This window comes from Microcaecilia unicolor, chromosome 2, assembly GCF_901765095.1.
Source record: "Microcaecilia unicolor chromosome 2, aMicUni1.1, whole genome shotgun sequence".
Taxonomy (NCBI): domain Eukaryota; kingdom Metazoa; phylum Chordata; class Amphibia; order Gymnophiona; family Siphonopidae; genus Microcaecilia; species Microcaecilia unicolor.
Genome location: NC_044032.1, coordinates 90,573,884 through 90,595,198, shown reverse-complemented (window position 1 = coordinate 90,595,198; position 21,315 = coordinate 90,573,884). Strand labels below are relative to the sequence as shown.

General features: G+C 42.9%; 1 protein-coding gene across 1 annotated transcript in view; it reads right to left on the bottom strand.

Moving 5' to 3' along the window:
• ITGA2 (integrin subunit alpha 2) overlaps positions 1–21,315 on the bottom strand; it is a 192,385-nt gene that overhangs the window by 87,748 nt on the left and 83,322 nt on the right. Inside the window, 6 exon segments of the mRNA XM_030193117.1 lie at positions 4,677–4,842; positions 5,483–5,633; positions 8,451–8,599; positions 12,404–12,531; positions 17,127–17,241; positions 20,918–21,009. Coding sequence (XP_030048977.1) covers positions 4,677–4,842; positions 5,483–5,633; positions 8,451–8,599; positions 12,404–12,531; positions 17,127–17,241; positions 20,918–21,009 — 801 coding nt within the window.

Below are 21,315 nucleotides of genomic sequence, written 5' to 3'. Positions count from 1 at the left end.
CATGTTAAAAAATATTTTCAATTTTTCCATGGAGGAGGTGTGTCTGGGGGTGGATAGTGAGAATTCTGCACTAATCTCTTAGCTGAGATTAGGTGGCAGAGCCGGTGGTGGGAGGCGGGGCTGGTGGTTGGGAGGCGAGGATATTGCTGGGCAGACTTATACGGTCTGTCCCCGAGCCGGTGGTTGGGAGGTGGGGATAGTGCTGGGCAGACTTATACGGTCTGTGCCGGGGCTGGTGGTTTGGAGGCGGGGAAAATGCTGGGCAGACTTATACGGTCTGTGCCAGAGCTGATGGTGGGAGGCGGGGCTGGTGGTTGGGAGGCGGGGATAGTGCTGGGCAGACTTGTACGGTCTGTGCCCTGAAGAGGACAGGTACAAATCAAGGTAGGGTATACACAAAAAGTAGCACATATGAGTTTATCTTGTTGGGCAGACTGGATGGACCGTGCAGGTCTTTTTCTGCCGTCATCTACTATGTTACTATGTTATTTGTTAATGCAGCTACATTACTGCACACTAATGATTAGCATAGGATTAGAATGTGAGCTCTTACTGCCTACAAGAAAGATGCTGGTAAGTGCACTCATTTTTTAGTAATGGCTGCATGCTAATGACAACATTAGCATATGGCCATAGGGAAGATGAAAAATCAGCCATTTTCTGGCTGTGATAAGAATGGCCTCCCCGTGTGAGAAAACCTATGTAAGGGCACGCCAAGGCCACTTTCTACTGCAGCTTAGTAAAAGGACCCCCTTAGTTTGGTAGAGTGTGTGGGGGGAGGGGGGGAGATGGTGAAATACAACAAAAGGAAAAGTGTCATAAGGCGGCAGAAGGATGTTGAAAATTGGAACATCAAAGTTGCCATTTTCGACACCCCGATTTTAGACTTTTTCATCCATATTTCAAGGGGGAATGTTGGGGGCATGTTTTGGATGGGACATGGGTGGTACCAAAAGATAGGCATTTTTCTGTGATAATGGAACAAAATGAAAACATCTAGGGTCAAAATTAAGACTTTTTGGCTAGATCTGTTTCAATCCCGACTAAGGGGCTCTTTTACCAAACAGGTAGTCCACGGTGGCATCAGCGTATGGGATCGCCATGCACCAAGGCCACCTTTTACCGCCGTAGGTAAAAGTGTCTTTTTTTTAAGAGGCAGTAAATGGCAGTGCAGTAATAAAAAAATTGCCACACAGCTATTCAGTTTATTTATTTATTTTCACATTTGTATCCCACCTGAGTCCAAGGTGTGGACAATTGAAACAAGACAAATCACAAAAACAGACTTCATCATCATAAAATTGTTACTCGTGGAGGGGCATAATCGAACGCGAACGCCCATCTCCATGGGTGTCTATCTCCGAGAACAGGTACGTGAAGGGGCGGGACAAACTGTATTTAAAAAAAAAAATGGTCGTCCATCTTTTTTCCGATAATACGGTTTGTGCCAGCCAAATGCATTGGATTTGTACGGATTTGAGCTGGGCGGTTTCGTTTTTCAGCAATAATGGAAAACGAAGACGCCCAGCTCAAAAATGAACAACTCCAAAGCATTGGGTCATGGGAGGGGCCAGGATTCGTAGTGCACTGGTGCCCCTCACATGCCAGGACACCAACTGGGCACCCTAGGGGGCACTTTTACAAATTACAGTAAAAGAGCTCCAAGGTGCATAGCACCCTTCCCTTGTGTGCTGAGCCCCCCAAATCCCCCCAAAACCCACTGCCCACAAGTCTACACCATTACCATAGCCCTAAGGGGTGAAGGGGGCACCTACATGTGGGTACAGTGGGTTTTTGGGGTTTTTGGAGGGCTCAGCATTAACCAGCACAAGTGTAACAGGTAGGGGGGGGGATGGGCCTGGGTCCGCCTGCCTGAAGTCCACTGCACCCACTAACAACTGCTCCAGGAATCTGCATACTGCTGAGACGGAGCTGGGTATGACATTTGAGGCTGGCATACAGGCTGGGAAAAAAAGTTGTTAAAGTTCTTTTTTTTTTTGGTGGGAGGGGGTTAGTGACCACTGGGGGAGTCAGGGGAGGTAATCTCCGATTCCCTCCGGTGATCATCTGGTCATTTAGGGCACTTTTTTGGGACTTGTTCGTGAAAAAAAAGGTACAAAAAAGTGACCTAAATTCTTGCTAAAAACGGCTGTTTTTTTCCATTATTGGCGAAAGCCGGCCATTTCTGTTTGGCCCCAGTCCCTCCTTCACCACGCCTCCGACACGTCCCCATCAACTTTGGCCGTTTCCGCGACGGAGTGCAGTTGAAGATGCCCAAAAACGGCTTTCGATTATACCGATTTGGTCGCCCACGGGAGAAAGACGCCCATCTCCCGATTTGGGTCGAAATATGGGCGTCTTTCTCTTTTGAAAATAAGCTGGACAGTCACTTAAGCATTTGATAATATTTCATTCCTCCAAAATGGCCTTTATAAAATAATGGGTCTTCATCAGCCTCTTAAATTGTTGAGGACTATCACATAATGTAAGGGTGGACTGGAAGGCCATCCCACAAGACTGGTCCAGCAATTGAAAAAGTAGGTGCTCTAGTATCAGCATAATGATAATCCATAGGAGATAGTATACATAGAGGGGCATAATCAAAAGGGACATCCTTGTTTCGATTTGGACGTCCTCGCAGAACGTCCTGATCCAGGGGTGGGGAAACCCGTATTTTTGAAACAAGATGGACGTCCATCTTTTGTTTTGATAATACGGTCAGGGACATGCAAATCCTTAAATTTAGTCGTCCCTAGATTTGGTTGTCCCTAGAGTTGGTCGTTTCTGATTTTCGGCGATAATGGAAACCGAGGACGTCCATCTCAGAAACGACCAAATCCAAGCCATGTGGTCATAGAAGAGCCAGCATTTGTAGTGCACTGGTCCCCCTGAAATGCCAGGACATCAACCGGGCACCCTAGGGGGCACTGCAGTGGACTTCATAAATTGCTCCCAGGTACATAACTCCCTTACCTTGTGTGCTGAGCCCCCCAACCCCCCACCAAACCCACTACCCACAACTGTACACCACTACCATAGCCCTTATGGGTGAAGGGGGCACCTAGATGTGGGTACAGTGGGTTTCTGGTGGGTTTTGGAGGGCTTGCTGTTTCCTCTACAAAAGTAACAGGTGGGGGGGGGGGGCTGGGTCCGCCTGCCTGAAGTGCACTGCACCCACTAAAAATGCTCCATAGACCTGCATACTGCTGTGATGGACCTGAGTATAACATCTGAGGCTGGCATAGAGGCTGGCAATCAATATTTTGAAAGATGTTTTTGGAGGGTGGGAGGGGGTTAGTGACTACTGGGGGATTAAGGGGAGGTTATACCCGATTCTCTCCAGTGGTCATCTGGTCAGTTCGGGCACCTTTTTGTGCCTTGGTCGTAAGAAAAATACGACCAGGTAAAGTCGTCCAAGTGTTTGTCCAGGACGTCCTTGTTTCTTTCAATTATGGGTTGACGATATCCTAGTGTTAGGCTCGCCCAAGTCCCACCTTCGCTACGCCTCCGACACACCTTCTTGAACTTTGGCCATCCCTGTGACGGAAAGCAGTTGGGGACGTCCAAAATCGGCTTTCCATTATACCGATTTGGACGACCCTGTGAGAAGGATGTTCATCTTCTGATTTGTGTCGAAAGATGGGCGTCCTTCTCTTTCAAAAATAAGCCCGATAGTTACTGTGATCTCTCAGAATGCAAAGAACGATTAGGACGATACAATTTCAGAACAGAAGTAAAATAAGCAGGAGCAGTTGCATAAGCCCGCTGATGAATTAATACAAGAGTTTTAAACATAGCATGGTACATAACAGGTAACCAATACAGACATTTTATAACGGGGAGAGATGTGCTGATTTTTGGACGTTTTTCACAAAACGTTCAAAATCGGATTTAAGCGTCATATCAAAATTGCCCCTCTATGTGTAATTCTTTTTTCTTCCATTTTCTTCCAAAAAGAAGCTAAATCTAACAGGTAACATTTTTTGAATTTCTACTTCCTTTAAAACAAAAGCAACCTTTCTTCTTGGACAGAACATACTGTACTTGAATTTAACTTATCTTGAATTAGGGCTGATGTTAGATATGCTGGGGCCTGAGGCAGAAATAAAGAAGAAGCCTTCCAATTCCCTCTCCTCTCTCTAGCCTCCTGCTACTAGTGCAACACATATAAAAACAACACTTATGGTCTCTCTCTCCACCCCCACCCCCCCCCCCCCAGTCACCAACCCAACTCAGCCACTCTCTCTCTGTTTCTCCCTCTCTGTTCCCAACCTCAACCAGCCACTTGTTCTTTCCCCTTTCCTTCTCTCCCAGTCCCCAATCCTTCTTGAGTATGTATATAACACAATGTGCTTGCCTTTAGGGCATTTCGAATGGGTGTTTCATTCTATTTATCACCCCTCACTATTCCTTATACCTGCTTGTATTCTGGTGGACTCCAACTGGGTAGCCCAAGGGCCTGGAAGAACCAACCCTGCTTTGAACTGCTGAAAAGGTGTGAGCTAAATCCAAATCCATAATCCATGTAACTCCTGTGAACTCTTTGGGACACAGCTCAGTATATTATCTACATTCCCCCACCAGTCCACAAGTAGTCTTAAAATTATGCCTATATTGGCCACTTTATACAGGTACAAATTTGAAAGAAAAGTTATGTTTCTAGTAGAGTGTATTACCTTCAATGCTGAAAATGCGTTCCCCCAGCGTTCCTGCTTTTTCTAACAGTGCAGCCTCGTCTGACACATTGAAGAAATAGTTTTCAGTAGGAAGACTGGCAATTGCTTTTATTTCGTTAATGAAATTTTTTGTATCCTTATTATTCTTGTTGTAGTATCCCAGGACCTTAAACGGAAAAAATAATGTCTATTTATGTTTGGTAGAGTTTTACCAGTCCAAACCTAGGGTTCTCAACACACAGGTCAGTCTGTTTTTCAAGGTATCCACAGTGAATACACATGGGATAAATTTGCATGCACTGTCTCCATGGTATGCAAATCTATCTCATATATATTCAATGTGAGTATTTTGAAAAAATGATTGGCTGGGTGTGTCTTGAGGATTAGTTTGAGAACCTAGGGCAGCAGTAGTTTATTAGACTCTAGAGTTGGTGGGATAAGTAAACAATCAGTCTGAGAGAAAAAGGTATGATACTTTAGCTCTGAAGATATTGCATTCTATAGAATAAATACTCAATAAAGGTCAATCAGTTTAAGCCATTTCCCAGAAACAGAACCAGCCTATCTTCATTATGGACGTGCAGGAGAAAGTTTCTGGAGTTTTTGTTTATTTCATTGAGTTTCATTCTGTCATTTAATATGCATTATAATGAAACATTACATGGTAAAATTAGAACAGAACTCACCAGAATGAAAATGCACATCCCTAAAATTCACTGTTTGGCTTAACTAAGAGCATGGCTTATGCTGCTCGTAAGCTTCTCTTTCCATAGTCATAACACAGCAAGATCCAAAGCATTACTTACAGCTATGCCAAATCTTGTAATGTTGTCTGCATTGCATCTAGCAATTACTTGTGTCAATAATGAATTGTCATGTGATTCGCCATCTGTCACCACTACCATGACTTTTGTAGCTTTTGGCCGTCCACCATGTTCAGTAGAAAATGCATATGTTCTGTAATAATTAAAGCACTCTATTGAATAGAAACAAATATGTACACTAAGACAGATAGACACATTCCATGCAATAATAAACTTAGAGATGTGTAATGCATGTTTTGTAAGGATCATCAGTTAATACCAAATTGAGGGGCCCTTTTACTAAGCCGTGTAGGCACCTATACGCATCCTATGTGTGTCAATTTTGAACCCAGCTACCGCGTGGCCCAGGTGGTAATTTCATTTTTGATGTGTGTCCACTACGTGCACTGGAAAATATTTTTTATTTTCCGGCATGCGGCACTAACTGGGCGGTAATCGGCATTGTTTGCACGCTAACAAATCTCACACGGTTAACGCGTGAGACCTTACTGCTTAGTCAATGGGTGGCGGTAAGTTCTCAGGCCCAAAATGGACATGCACCAACTTTTATTTCACCGCATGTCCATTTTCGGCCCCCCAAAAAGGTCTTTTTACTAAGGTGCGCTGAAAAATGGACCTGTGCACATCCACGTTTACACCAGCACAGGCCATTTTTCAGCACACCTTAGTAAAAAGGACCCCTGAAGTAGTACAGTTCTCATAGCCATAATGTTCCTACATAAATCTTTATTCAATTAAAACAACTTATTGTAGAGACCACACTGGTGACTTCTTCAAATACGAAGTGCCATTTGCTATTGCATTATTAGAGACCTTTAATCAGGTAGAATGCATCATCCGATTGTATCAACCTTGGCCTCAGTGTCATAATTGTATTGATTAATATATTTAATTTATGAGTTGGGATTTTTAGCTTGCCTTTCCAAATGATGCTAAAGGCAGTTTACAGCATTATTTAAATTTAAGTACTGTATTCTATTATTAGGACCATGAGATGGCTATCTTTAGTAAGTCCATTCTCTTGCATATGTGTACAGTTGCATTACAATTTTCATAAACCTGAAAAACAATTATAATTCTAGCTAACAATAAATGAGCTTTATATGCAAACTGAAAAATGAGGACATTATAGCAGAGCACTAATAAAAGAGGGGTTTGGTTCAAAATGCCAACCGATTAAACAACTCATTCTGACCATAGAAACTTTCAAACTGCTGGAAGGAATTGTTTGCATTTTGAATCAAAGCTAGAACTACCCTTGTAAATGCAGTCTTAAACAGTTTAATTTATGACAATATAAGAAGTCTTTTAGGGCTTCTTTTGCAAAGCCATACTAGTGATTCCCACGTGGCAAATGAGAGGAAGTCCATAGGAATTGAATGGGCTTCCTCTCATTTGCCGCACCCGGTTTTGTAAAAGAAGCCCTTAGATTAGTAAAGTTGGAACCTTCTTTATCCTAATCCCTAGCACTCATGCTTTCATTATGATCTCTTGATAGTTCTGCATGTGGTTCCCCTCCCTGTCAGCTCCTCAAAGGCCCTTTAATATGCTTGTACAGGTTATTCATTCTATTCCAAAATCTCCCTTTTTTTTTGCTAATTTTCTAGAGAGAATCTCAGATTGTTGGTCAGGACCTTGATCTCAAAGAAGAAGTAGCAGGACTGCACAATCAATCTACCCCAGTGGTTCTCAACTCAGTCCTCAGGACACATCTAGGCAGTTAGGTTTCAGGATACCCACATCGAACATGAATAAGGTAGATTTGCATACAGTAGAGGCAGTGTATGGAAATGTATCTCATGCATTTTCATTGTGGTTATCCTGAAAACCTGACTGGTTGATGGGCCGATGCTCCTAACTCCCATGGTACAACCAAGAGCGCAGAAACCATACCGCCGGAACAGCACAGAAACCTATCTCACCAATGCTCAAAGGAAATGGTATGCAAATTCTGTGCACGCTGTAAAAGCAAAAGCAAAGGGGAGAATGTGCATAAGGGAAAGGGAAATGGGACTTGATATATTGCCTTTCTGTGTTTTTTTTGCAACTACATTCAAAGTGGTTTACATAGTACATACAGGTATATATTTGTACTTGGGGTAACGGAGGGTTAAGTGTCTTGCCCAGGGTCACAAAATGCTCCAGTGGGTATTGAACCCAGTTCCCCAGGTTTAAAGTCCACTGCACTAACCACTAGGCTACTCCTCCACTCAATAGTGGCATGGTAAGCACAGCTCTTGTGCACATACGCCAGGCAAACCAGAACGTGAAGCACATATTAGCGTTTGCTTTCTGTACCTTTAAAAATTGCTTTTCAATGTTTTTTTTTTTTATTTGGGAGGCTTATGTTTAAGCACAGGAAACAGGCACCAATGTGTGCTTTCACTTTCGGGTTTGCTGCACACGTTGGTCTCTCACTACCAGTGCTTAGGGGCTTGCACAGGCTTCCTTCTGCTTCAAAATGAAATAAAAACCAGCAGATTTTCAAAAGAGAATCATAAGAAATCCTCTCTTCAAGCATTCAAACACCTCCTCTGAGCTGACATTAGTTTTCAGCACTCACTGCTGTATTCTGCACTCACTAACACTGCCGCTAGTCTAGCGACCATGATCTGGAGAGTTTGTATGTGTGTGATTTTTCTCTATCTTTTCTGTTTTTGTATTTCTATTGTTTTTGTTGTATGTAACTAGTTTTGTAAACTGCTTTGATTTTTTATCATGTATTGCGGTATATTAAATTTAATAAGTTGTAACTGTGACTGTAGCGACGGCGTTACATTTTGAGCATCGGCCCATAAACGTGTCCCGAGGACTGGGTTGAGAATCCTGCTCTACCCTGACTAAGAATACAGACACAAGATGTGAAAAAGGGAGGACAGCAGTTACTCTGGGAATTGGCAACACATTTTCAGCCGAATCATAAAAAGACATACATTAGTGGCATATTTACCTTGTAAAGTCAATTGCTTTGAAAGTGTTAGTCTGATCTCCACCTTCTTGTTTAGTTTGAGATACTGCGTTTATCATATCTTCTTTTGTTTGGTAAGTGTTCATTCTGAACACTACTCTTGGGACAGTTCCATACTGAATTAAGCTCACCTTAAAAACACAGTATGTTAAAAGTTCATGGAAGCATTTGTATAGAATGAATCCAACACCTGTTTGCTCTCTGCAATATAATTCCCCTTCTTCCTTGCTTATACAATACAATACAATACAATACAGTTAAGGCTTATAGGCCGCACATACCATAAAATAGTTCAGCATGGCTTACAAAAGAATAAGGGAGAGCAGACTCCCTTAAAATCTTCATTTCAGTGTATGCAGCATATGGGAATGGATTGAAGAGATTCAATTGAATATTTATCTACATTCCACTGTAGATTTCTTTTTTGCTGATAGCATCCTGTTGATGGTCATAATGGGGACTGATCAGACTGTGGTGGCTGCTGAGTGGCTGGAGAGTCACTAGTTTACACTCAACACTACAAAATCAGAGCCAGCGCAACTGATTATTGGCAGAGCTCTCTTCAGTCAGGGGTGTCTGGCTAGATGAAAGCCTGTCTTTAGGATCACAAATTATTACTGTTGTACATGCCTCTGTAATGGCCTTGCATTTGGTTCACTGGTGGCATTTTTTTGTAAGGAAAAGAGATTTAGCAATGTTGTCCTTTTTCTAATTATGAACTAAGCAGACTACTGCAATGCCCTGTATCAGAAATGACCTCAGCACTGTGACTCCTTCAGCTCCTTCAGATTACTGCAGGTAGGCTTCTAGCTGGTAAAAAAAAATAAAAAAAACTAGGGGATCAATATTCAAGTAGATTTAACTGCTTGTGTGCCACTGATATTCAGCGTCACTTAACCAGGTGGAGGGGCATAATTGAAAGGGGCGCCCAAGTTTTCTTGAGGACGTCCTCGCAGGACGTCCCGGCGAAGGGGTGGAGAAATCCATATTATCGAAACAAGATGGGTGGCCACCTTTCATTTCGATAATATGATCGGGGACGCCCAAATTGCAAAATTTAGGTCAACCTTATAGATGGTCGTCCTTGGAGATGGTCGTCCCTGATTTTCGGCCATAATGGAAACCGAAGATGCCCATCTCAGAAACGAACAAATCTAAGCCATTTGATTGTGGGAGGAGCCAGCATTCTTAGTGCACTGGTCCCCCTGACATGCCAAGACACCAACCGGGCACCCTAGGGGGCACTGCAGTGGACTTCACAAATTGCTCCCAGGTGTATAGCTCCCTTACCTTGTGTGCTGAGCCCCCCAACCCCCCCCCCCCACAACTGTACACAACTACCATAGCCCTAAGGGGTGAAGGGGGCACCTACATGTGGGTACAGTGGGTTTCTGGTGGGTTTTGAAAGACTCACATTTACCACCACAAGTGTAACATGTGGGGTGGGATGGGCCTGGGTCCGCCTGCCTGAAGTGCACTGCACCCACTAAAACTGTTCCAGGGACCTGCATACTGCTGTCATGGAGCTGGGTATGATATTTGAGGCTGGAATAGAGGCTGGAAAAATATTTTTTTTATTTTTTGAGGGTGGGAGGGGGTTAGTGACCACTGGGGAATAAGGGGAGGCCATCCCCGATTTCCTCCCGTGATCATCTGGTCATTTAGGGCACATTTTTGTAGCTTGAACATAAGAAAAAAAGGACCAGGTAAAGTCGTCCAAGTGTTCGTCAGGGACGCCCTTATTTTTTCCATTATCGGTCGAGGACACCCATGTGTTAGGCACGCGTCAGTCCTACCTTCACTTCACCTCTGACATGCCCCGTGAACTTTGGTCGTCCCCACGATGGAAAGCAGTTGAGGACACCCAAAATCGGCTTTTGATTATGCCGATTTGGGCGACCCTGTGAGAAGGATGCCCATCTTGTGATTTCTTTCGAAAATAAGCCTGATAGTGCTGCTAAATATAAGCACTAACCACGTAAGCTAAGCCCAACTATGCAGTGGATTCAAAGCCAGTTGCTTCACCTTTCATATCCTCTATGGCATCACTACTACTTACTACTAATAAGCCTGTCCCACTGTAATAGATTGAAGGACCAGCTGATCATCTCCTCTCAGCCTTAGAAGGGAACCAAATATCAGAGAACCTTCAATCCACTCTTCCCTGTACTTGGAACCTCCCTATGAAACTCCCTACCTATTGAAATCAGACCAAGTACCTTAACTTCCAAAAGAAATTAAAACTCATTAGGAATGTTGACACTTGGAAATTAAATTCTCTCGAATGCTGACCCTGGGAATTAAATTGCCTGGGCTTCAGAAAAGCTGTGAAGGTTTGGTTCTTTTCCTAATCTTTAGGATGGGAGAATAAAGGGCTGGAAGAGTTAGGATATTGCAAGGTTTAAATCTGTACTGCTTGCATTTTTTTAAATTTTAGTCTTGATTGAAATTTTTGTTATGCTTTTTTTCCTGATTATTAAACGTACTCTTTCCAGCTTATTTTCGAAAGAGATTGCCGGCCAATTTTCGACACAAATCGGGAGATGGCCGGCGATCTCCTGAATCCGGCCAAATCGGTATAATCGAAAGCCAATTTTGGCCGGCTTCAACTGCGTTCCATCGAGGGGCCAGCGAAAGTTCAAGGGGGTGTGTCAGCATGGTAGTGAAGGCAGGTCAAGGGCGGGATGGGAGCGGGGAAAAAGAAAGCCGGCTTTCACGAGAATTTGGTCCGCTTTATTTGGACCCTTTTTTTTCAGGTCCAAGTCCCAAAAAAGTGCCCAAACTGACCAGATGACCAGAGGAGGGAATTTGGGGATCACCTCCCCTGACTCCCTCAGTGGTCACTAACCCCTCCCACCCTCAATAAAACAGCTTTAAAAACTTTTTTTGCCAGACTCAAATGTCATACACAGGTCCATCACAGCAGTATGCAGGTCCCTGGAGCAGTTTTAGTGGGTGCAGTGCACTTCAGGCAGGTGAACCCAGCCCCATCCCCCACCTACCTGTTACATTTGTGGTGGAAAATGGGAGCCCTCCAAAACCCACCCGAAACCCACTGTACCCACATCTAGGTGCCCCCCTTCACTCCTTAGGGCTATGGTAGTGGTGTATAGTTGTGGGGAGTGGGTTTTGGGTGGGTTTGGGGGGGGGGGCTCAGCACCCAATGTAAGGGAGCTATGCACCTGGGAGCTATTTTAAATTTTTTTTTTTTTACTTTTTAGAAGTGCCCCCTAGGGTGCCCGGTTGGTGTCCTGGCATGTCAGGGGGACCAGTGCACTACGAATCCAGGCCCCTCCCACGACCAAATGCCTTGGATTTGGCCGGATTTGAGATCGCCGGCTTCAGTTTCCATTATGGGCAAAAACTAATGCCGCCCATCTCAAATCCGGCCATCTCTGACATTTGGCCGGCCCCAACCGTATTATCGAAAAAAAAAGATGGCCGGCCATGGAGATGGCCAGCCCCATTCGAAAATGCCCCTCTTTGTGTTTTTATTGTAAACTGCCTTCATTTTGAGTGGAATGGTGGTTAATCAAGATGTAATAAATAAATGTTTAATTTAGTAATCAAGTGAGATGTGGATTTCAACTCACAATCCTTAAGTTTACTATGACTAATTATGGTCAAGAATTAGTGGCCCCATTATTGTACCCAGTCTTCCCACTGGTCCCTTCTAAGCTGTAATTGCTGGCCTACAGATTTTTTAACTGTGTAATACAAAGATGTAATAACCTTTGAAGCTATTCTCAGTGCTACTGGGTTTAATAGACTTGGAAGTCCATGAATTTGAAACAGGAAATCCTTAAGTCAAATTCCTGGCACACCAGTGTCACCATCCACTTCTCCTTCCTTCTCCAGTACGAAATTTATTTGCAGAACTATTTGCTGACTGACTTAAAATTCACAACATTCTGTTATAATCATTCCTTGCTTACCTGTATTTTTGTGGGTCCTATGTCTAAACCTTGCACAAATGTTTTTAAAAAGTTTGTCACTTCACTCCATGGATAAATGCTGTTAGACTCGTCACACACAACAGCAATATCTATAAATGAGGAGCACACTACAAGAAAAATAGAATGAATAGAATGTTAAGTGCACATACTGTCTTTGAAAATATTTCATCATTAAGGTGGTCTTTTACTAAAGTGAAGTAAGGTTTTGCACTTATAGGGGTCCTTTTACTAAGTGGAGGAGTGGCCTAGTGGTTAGGGTGGTGGACTTTGGTCCTGAGGAACTGAGTTCAATTCCCACTTCAGGCACACGCAGCTCCTGGTGACTCTGGGCAAGTCACTTAACCCTCCATTGCCCCAGGTACAAATAAGTACCTGTATATAATATGTAAGCCACATTGAGCCTGCCATGAGTGGGAAAGCATGGGGTACAAATATTAAAAAAAAAAAAAAAGTTACACCAAAAAATGTTCTGCAATGGTGTAGATGCATGCATTGATTACACACAGGTCCATTTTTCAGCGCACCTTCAAAAAAGGTCTTTTTTTTTGGCCGAAAATGGACGTGCGGCAAAATTAAAATTGGCACGCATCCATTTGGGGCCTGAGACCTTACCGCCACCCATTGACCTATAGAATGTTCCTCTGCACCCAGTCCTCTCAGGCCTCTGCCCAGTTGGGAGGTATATGCCTCTGGTACATGGGGCCACATAAAACACAGTCCTATCTTTATGCAGTTCATTGTTATGTGGTTAAGTGCAATATTCAGCACTTAACCACATAACAATGAACTGCAGATAAGGGCTAGCCAGCTCCACAAGACCCTGGCATTGAATATATGGAAATAATGCTGGCTAGTACCGAGGCAGATTCCCTCTCACATTTTGTGTGCAGATCATTAAGAAGAGACACAAGAACTGTTTCTGTTCCATACCCAGATTGACATGGTTCTAGCCAATTACTTTCATTTCACCAGTCATTGAGTTGAATGCAGATTGTCTGTTCTATAAGGTTTAGTGGGAAAAGGATACTAGAGGAGTGGCCTAGTGGTTAGGGTGGTGGACTTTGCTCCTGAGGAACTGAGTTTAATTCCCACTTCAGGTACAGGCAGCTCTTTGTGACTCTGGGCAAGTCACTTAACCCTCCATTGCCCCAGGTAGAAATAAGTACCTGTATATAATATCTAAGCCACATTGAGCCTGCCATGAGTGGGAAAGCATGGGGTACAAATGTAAAAAAAAGTTACACCAAAAAATGTCCTGCAATGGTGTAGATGCATGTATTGATTACACACAGGTCCATTTTTCAGCGCACCTTCAAAAAAGGTCTTTTTTTTGGCCGAAAATGGACGTGCGGCAAAATTAAAATTGGCACGCATCCATTTGGGGCCTGAGACCTTACCGCCACCCATTGATCTAGCGGTAAGGTCTCATGCGCTAACTGGGCAGTAATCAGCATACATACAATGCTGATTACCGCCCGGTTAGCGACATGCGCCAAAATAAAAAATATTTTCCGGTGCACGTAGCAGATGGGCGTCAAAAATGAAATTACCACCCGGGCTACGTGGTAGCTGGGCAGTAGTTCAACAGATGGAGTGGAATTTTAGAAAGGATGTCAAGCTCAGAATATGGACATCCTTTTCTCATGTATTTTAGAATAGGATCTGCTGACATATAGTAGCCTATTCTAAAATACATGAGAAATGAATGTCCAAGAATTGGCTACATCCAGCATGAGCATCCATTTTACAAACTGAGCAAACTTAGGGGTCCTTGTACTAAAGGGTTAGCACGCCTCTACAGGCTTGCCGTACGCCAATCTGGAACTACCGCCAGGATACTGCAGAAGCCCGATGGTAGTGCCTACCCCCAGCATGTGCCATTTCCAGTGCTACAAAAATATTTTCTATTTTTGTAGCACCAGTGCTTACCTGGTGGTAATCAGGGTTACCACAAGGTTAGCACAGGAGCCCTTACCACCACCTCAATGGAAGCCGACCAGACCCTTTTTAAACCCCGCTAAGTTAACTGCCTTTACCACATACTCTGGCAATGAATTCCAGAGTTTAATTACATGTTGAGTGAAGAAAAAGTTTCTCCGATTCGTATTAAATTTACTACTTTGTAGCTTCATCGCATGCCCCGTAGTCCTAGTATTTTTGGAAAGAGCAAACAAACGACTCATGTCTACCCGTTCCACTCCACTCATTATTTTATAGACCTCTATCATATCTATCATTTATAGACTTCAGCTATCTCTTCTCCAAGCTGAAGAGCCCTAGATGCTTCAGCCTTTCCTCAAAGAGAAGTCATCTCATCCCCTTTAGCATTTTCGTCGCCCATCTCTGTACCTTTTCTAATTCCACTATATCTTTTTTGAGACTTCCTCCTTTTTGTTTTAAAAGTGTTTCCATGCAATTTCATTGAGTGTTCCCTGGTCTTTGTACTTTTTGAATGAGTGAAAAATCGATTCACCTCCACCTGCTTCACACCACTCAGGATTTTGTAGACCTCAATCATATCCACCCCCACCCCCCCAAGACGTCTCTTTTCCAAGCTGAAGAGCCCTAACCTCTTTAGCCTTTCCATCCCCTCTACCATTCTGGTCTCTCTTCTTTGAGCCTTTTCTAATTCTGCAAACCCTCCTGACAGCCATCCAAAATGCCATGGACCCCTACAGACCTTCAAAAGATTTCTCATTTAGCAGCTTGACTTCTGGTGGTAGTACCAAAGATTATTATAAAGTGATCAGAGGTGCTATGTTGACTCCAGGTTGCTGGTAAGACAGAAGCTACAAGGGTTCATTCCTGCTCCCTGCTAGATATCAGGTAAGAGCTGGGGTGTCAAGAGGTGGGGGTGATGGTCAGACTGAAGTTTAGGGACATTTTTTGAAAGATTTTAGGAGGTCTAGGAGGGTTCGGAACACTTTTGGATGTTGGTGGGAGGGGGGAGGGACATTTTTGAAAGGATGTCAGTGGTCCAGGGTTTGTATAGCTGCACTAGCTGCAATTAGTGAGGATGCACTTACCTCCTTATGAAGAGGAAGTAAGAACACCCACACTAACTGCACAAGTGATAGCATGTAATAAAGTACCATTCTTTAGGTATAATATGCAGTTTATGCACATTCTTCACCTATAACCCACTCATTTCTCATCCCATAATGTAGCATGCAGTTAGTGCAATAATTAGAAACATGACCATAAGCCCTCTAGGGGAAAGAAAAATATCTACAGTACCTGAACAAGGACTACATAGGAAACAACTGATCTGAAAATTCTCTATGCTTTTAAAACATTTATTAAAGGTGGATTTATTTATATACTTAGGGGTAAATATTCAGCCAGCAGCGTTCAGTGTTTTTTGGCTTTATGCTTGGATAGTCAGTGTCAGCCATTGAGTATCTAGGTTTCAGTGCCTACCTATCCCTTATCCAGTTAAGAGATGCTCTTACTAAAGCTTAGCGGTTGCGGTAAAAAGGGCCCTGCGCTAGTGACGGGGGCCATTTTTGCCATGCTCTGAGGCCCTTTTAACTGCAGTGGGTAAAAAGGCTGAAAAAAGACATGACCGTGCAGTAACATTGATCTTACCATGTGGCCATGTGTGTGTGTGTGGGGGGGGGGGAACAGTTACCGCCTCCCATTGAGGTGGCGGTAAGGGCTCCCGTCCTAACCCAGCAGTAACTGGGTAGCACATAGTGCTGCCCGATTACCACTGCGGAAATATTTTTGGAATATTTTCATTTAGCACTGGAAATGCCACACACACTGGGGTTGGAACTATCACTGGTGCCCACATTGGGCCGGATTAGCACGCGGGAAGCCAACAGTGGTCTTACCACTGCTTAGTAAAAGGGCCCCTCAATTCATACTAATATGATATTCAGTACTTAACTGCCTAAGTGAAACTAGATAATAATAGAACCGTGTTTTATGTAGTCCAATTCATCCAATTAACTTAGGGGTCCTTTTACTAAGGTGTGCTGAAAAATGGCTTGCGGTAGTGTAGGTGCGGGTTTTCGGCGCACCTGTAAAAAAGGCCTTTTTTTCATTTTTGCTGAAGATGAACATGTGGCAAAATGAAAATTGCCGCACATCCATTTTGGATCTGCGACCTTACCACCAACTATTGACCTAGCGGGTAAAGTCTTATGCAGTAAAAATGATTTTTCAGCCACTCGTATTGGACGCGCGCCAAAAATGAAATTACCACCAGAGTCATGTGGTAGCCGTGTGGTAAGTCCGTTTTGGCGTGTGTTGGCTGTGCGTAGACGCTTACATGGCTTAGTAAAAGGGCCCCTTAGGTGATTAAGTGCTGAATATTGGCAATTAAACTCCACCCCCAGACTGCCAGTGAATATCAGTGGATAGCCCTGCACAAGTGATGTAACCAGTCAGGAGCCTCTCCTGCCCAGTTAATGTGCTTTGACTATTGACACCCTTGAAATATTTATATACTGCTCGTACAAATTTACATTTGTTCAGTGCAGTTTACAGCAGGAATTCATGATATGAACAGCAGATCATATCCTCTCTCTTCCAGAGGATTTCTTTTTCTATGTATACTTCATTTCCTTAATTCCAATAATTCTTGACATGTTATTCTATCGAGTAAAACATTTTAAAAATGATTTAATTTTCTTGCATTACATTTCAAAGCAGCTATCTTCTGCAGTTTCCTTGAATTTTGCACAAGGTACCTTACTTTGGAGAGCAGGAGAAAAGCTTCTTAGGATCTGGAAAGAAGAACTGACGTCTGAGCAGACTCCTGTCGTATAATATTGGTTTCCGCATTGCTGGGCCCACAAAGGACCGCAAGTCTTAACAGGAAAACAAAAACAAATTTGTAAAACATACAAAACCGTCTTGTCACCCGTTGGTCAGTTTTCACATATTGATATTTTTTACTCCTCTTACAATTTGTTCCATTGTCATTTTTCTAATTAGCATCCTACTAAGAAAATACAACAGACGCTAAAATACCGCAAAGCACTGTACCTCTGATTTTTTTTCACTAACATGCTTACCATTACATGCCTGGAGGGCACCTGGTAGGACCCTATTCTATAAAGAAAAGTAGGCACCTACTTTCCTTTATAGACTATTACTGTAACCAGCAGGGCCAGTTTAGCACATAAATAGGTCCACATAAAAATCTGTCCTATTTGTATGTGCTACCCCAAGGCCATTCATGTGCTGAATATCGACGTAAGTGACTATGTATTAGCCAGCTCAAAAATAACCGGATAGTCAAAGCTGAAGCCTGGATTGGGCCCAGTTTTGAATATCCAGGAATAACTCTGTTGGTGGTAAGAAAGACAGTTGGCTGAATGTCAGGCCATTATGTCTGATAGATGTGTTCCATTAATAAACCTTAATAATCTCAAGACACAGGATAATACAACTCCATGTCACTGAAGGAATATATCTGTCAGACACAATTTTGCTACTTGGAGATTAATTGAATAAGGCTACAATTGTTTTTGCTCCTGATGCAGTGCAAGCTGAAAGATGGCTGCATCGGGCTCATCTTTACTAAAGTGGCCTTACCATACTACGCTGGACTGTGTATTTTATCCACCTCCTTTTCTTTTCTTTGTGGTTTCTTGTTGGATCATGCATCTATTTTTTCTTCATTACCTACTTTCATTTATACTAGTTTAACAGGTCATATACTGTATGTGCCTATATGTTTATCCACTCCTACCCTAGCTGAGATAATATTTAACCATTTCTCTGACCTCATGTTCAACTTACTTTAAATCAGTCACCTTACTTTCTAACTCTTATCTATCTATATGTTACATCTTTGCTTTACCCTTCACTATCAATTAAAATGTTCTATTATGTATTGTGTTGACATTGTAAATAGTATACCATGCCATACTTTCCTGCTTATAATCGAAAGAGAAAAACGCCTATATTGTGACCCAAATCGGGAGATAGACGTTTATCTCCCAAAAACGAATAAAGCGGTATAATCAAAAGCCGAATTTGGACGTTTTCAACTGCACTCCGTCTCGGATGTGGACAACGTTGATGGGGGCGTGTCGAAGGCGTGGTGAAGGCGGAACTGGGGCGTGGTTATCTGCCGATCAGAGATGGGCGCCTTTCGCCGATAATGGAAAAAAAATATGCGTTTTTAGCGAGAATTTAGGGCACTTTTCCTGGACCCTGTTTTTCCATGAATAAGGCCCCAAAAAGTGCCCTAAATGACCAGATGACCACTGGAGGGAATCGGGGATGACCTCCCCTGACTCCCCCAGTGGTCACGAACCCCCTCCCACCAGAAAATATGCCGTTTCACAACTTTTTATTTTCACCCTCAAATGTCATACCCACCTCCCTGGCAGCAGTATGCAGGTCACTGGAGCAGTGGACTTCAGGCAGGTGGACCCAGGCTCATCCCCCCCCCCCCCACCTGTTACACTTGTGCTAGTAAATGGGAACCCTCCAAACCGCCTCCCAAACCCACTGTACCCACGTGTAGGTGCCCCCCTTCACCCCTTAGGGCTATAGTAATGGTGTAGACTTGTGGGCAGTGGGTTTTGAGGGGGATTTGGGGGGCTCAACACCCAAGGGAAGGGTGCTATGCACCTGGGAGCTGTTTTACCTTTTTTTTTTTTTTTGTAAAAGTGCCCCCTAGGGTGCCCGGTTGGTGTCCTGGCATGTGAGGTGGACCGGTGCAGTACGAATCCTGGCCCCTCCCACGAATAAATGTCTTGGAGTTATTCGTTTTTGAGCTGGGCGTTTTAGGTTTCCATGATCGCTGAAAAACAAAAACGCCCAGCTCAAAAAAAGATAAACGTCCATGTTTTTTCGAAAATACGATTCGGTCCGCCCCTTCACGGACCCGTTCTCGGAGATAAATGCCCATGGAGATAGGCATTTCTGTTCGATTATGCCCCTCTTTGTATTGTTTTTTGAATATTTTTACTGCTGTAATTGTCTATTGCTCAAGTTTGATCTATTCTTACTGTACACTGCCTTGAGTGAATTCCTTCAAAAAAAGTGGTAAATAAATCCTAATAAATAAATGTTAGGCATGAGAACTTATGCCAGCCATGGTTTGAATGCTCACTCTAAATTGTTAACAAACATGTGCAAATTATAATATCCTATAATTTATGCAGGTAACTGGGTACCCTGCCCATGCTTTGACAAACCAAGGAGTAGGGTAGATAGGCTAATTCAAAGAACACCAGGGAGATGCCCAGATTCTTATCTGTTAAGTTTATTAAATATCACACCAATTTGACTCGACACAGCAGCCGTGTTTCGGCACGTGAGTGCCTGCTTCAGGAGTCTTAAAATGATGTATGTTTTATTTCACTATCTATCCAATTCTATGTTTGGAAAATGAAACAGGTCACAAAGTAATCATGTACTGTAGAAGAGTAAAGATCAATGTCCAAGTGGAAAACACTCGCAATACTGAAGAAAATCGCAAAACGAAGCCAACTGGCAAACCGGGAGGTAACAAGAAACACGGCCACTGTGTCGAGTAAAATTGGTGTGCTATTTAATAAACTTAATACATAACAATCTAGGCATCTCCCTGGTGTTTTTTGGATGAGCTTATCTAACTTACCTCTTGCCGTAGGGATCAAGTGTTCCTCCAAGCCATGTGGTTGATCGCTCCCTGACTATGCTTTGCATGGACTCCACCCATGTGCCTTCAAACTATGCTCCACTGCATTGACTCATCAGGTTATAAACTAGCATGTAGCCAGAATAATGGCATTTAGACATGTATGTGTACACATATGTATGTCTGTGCTGGTATTCTGGCCATTTCTGTGCATTGTTGGTGTCTAAATGTTGGTACCTTCCGTATAAAATTACCCTTTTAGGGACCACCTTTAAACAGAAGGGGTTGTTTACAATATCTGAACAGATATGGTTACTACAGTCTGGTTTTGAGCTATACAACATGAAAAGTATAGACTGAGGAAAGATGGCTCATCAAATAACACCCCAATGTAGAAAGACTAGGGACACATCAAGAAGTTACCAGGTAGTAAATTTAAAACAAATAGAAAAAAAATTTTCACTCAGACCACATTTAAGCTCTGGAATTCATTAGAAATGGACGTGGGAAGAACAGGTACTGTAGCATACTGTAGCTGTGTTTTAAAAAATATTTTGCAAGTTCCTGGAAGAAAAGTCCATAAACCATTATTAAGTTAGACATGGACTTATTAAGTAGCATGGAATCCTGCTTATTTTATGGGATCCTGTTAGGTACCTGTGACTTGGATTGACCACTTTTGGTCTAACCCAGTATGGCAATTTATATATTCTCATGGGTGTATACAGTAACTTCGATTTGTCAAGATAACACCTCCATTAATAAAATAACTGCAATATAATTCAGTATGAATGCACTCACTTCCAGAGAATATGTGCATAAGTGAATTAGTTGTAGAGCCTGGTAGCAGTATGCATGCTAACTTACTCACTGTGGTTTTTTGCAGGAATAGTGTCTACACTTACCAAAAACCCTCCGGTTTTGGCATTTCTTATCAAAGTCAAACCAAGGTTCATGTTTCTTTTTATCTCTGTAACATTTTGGATGCCTGTTACATCTAATTAAAAAGGAAGGTAACAAAAGAAAGAAAAATTAATCAAAATGAAATAAAACCACTACTTCCAAGCTTCACATTAATGCTGAGCCAAAAATATATAGCACTATTGTACACAGGGCCATCTTAGCCATTAGGCAAAGGAGCCATTTGCCTATGATTCCATCCTCTGGGAGATAGTGTGTGTGTGTGTGGGGGGGGGGGACGGACACTAAAATACAGCTGCATGGAAAGCATAAATAATAGGTTCTGACGACCACTCAAAGTCAAAGAACCATCAGCATGTACTTTTACCTGCATGGAGGGTGG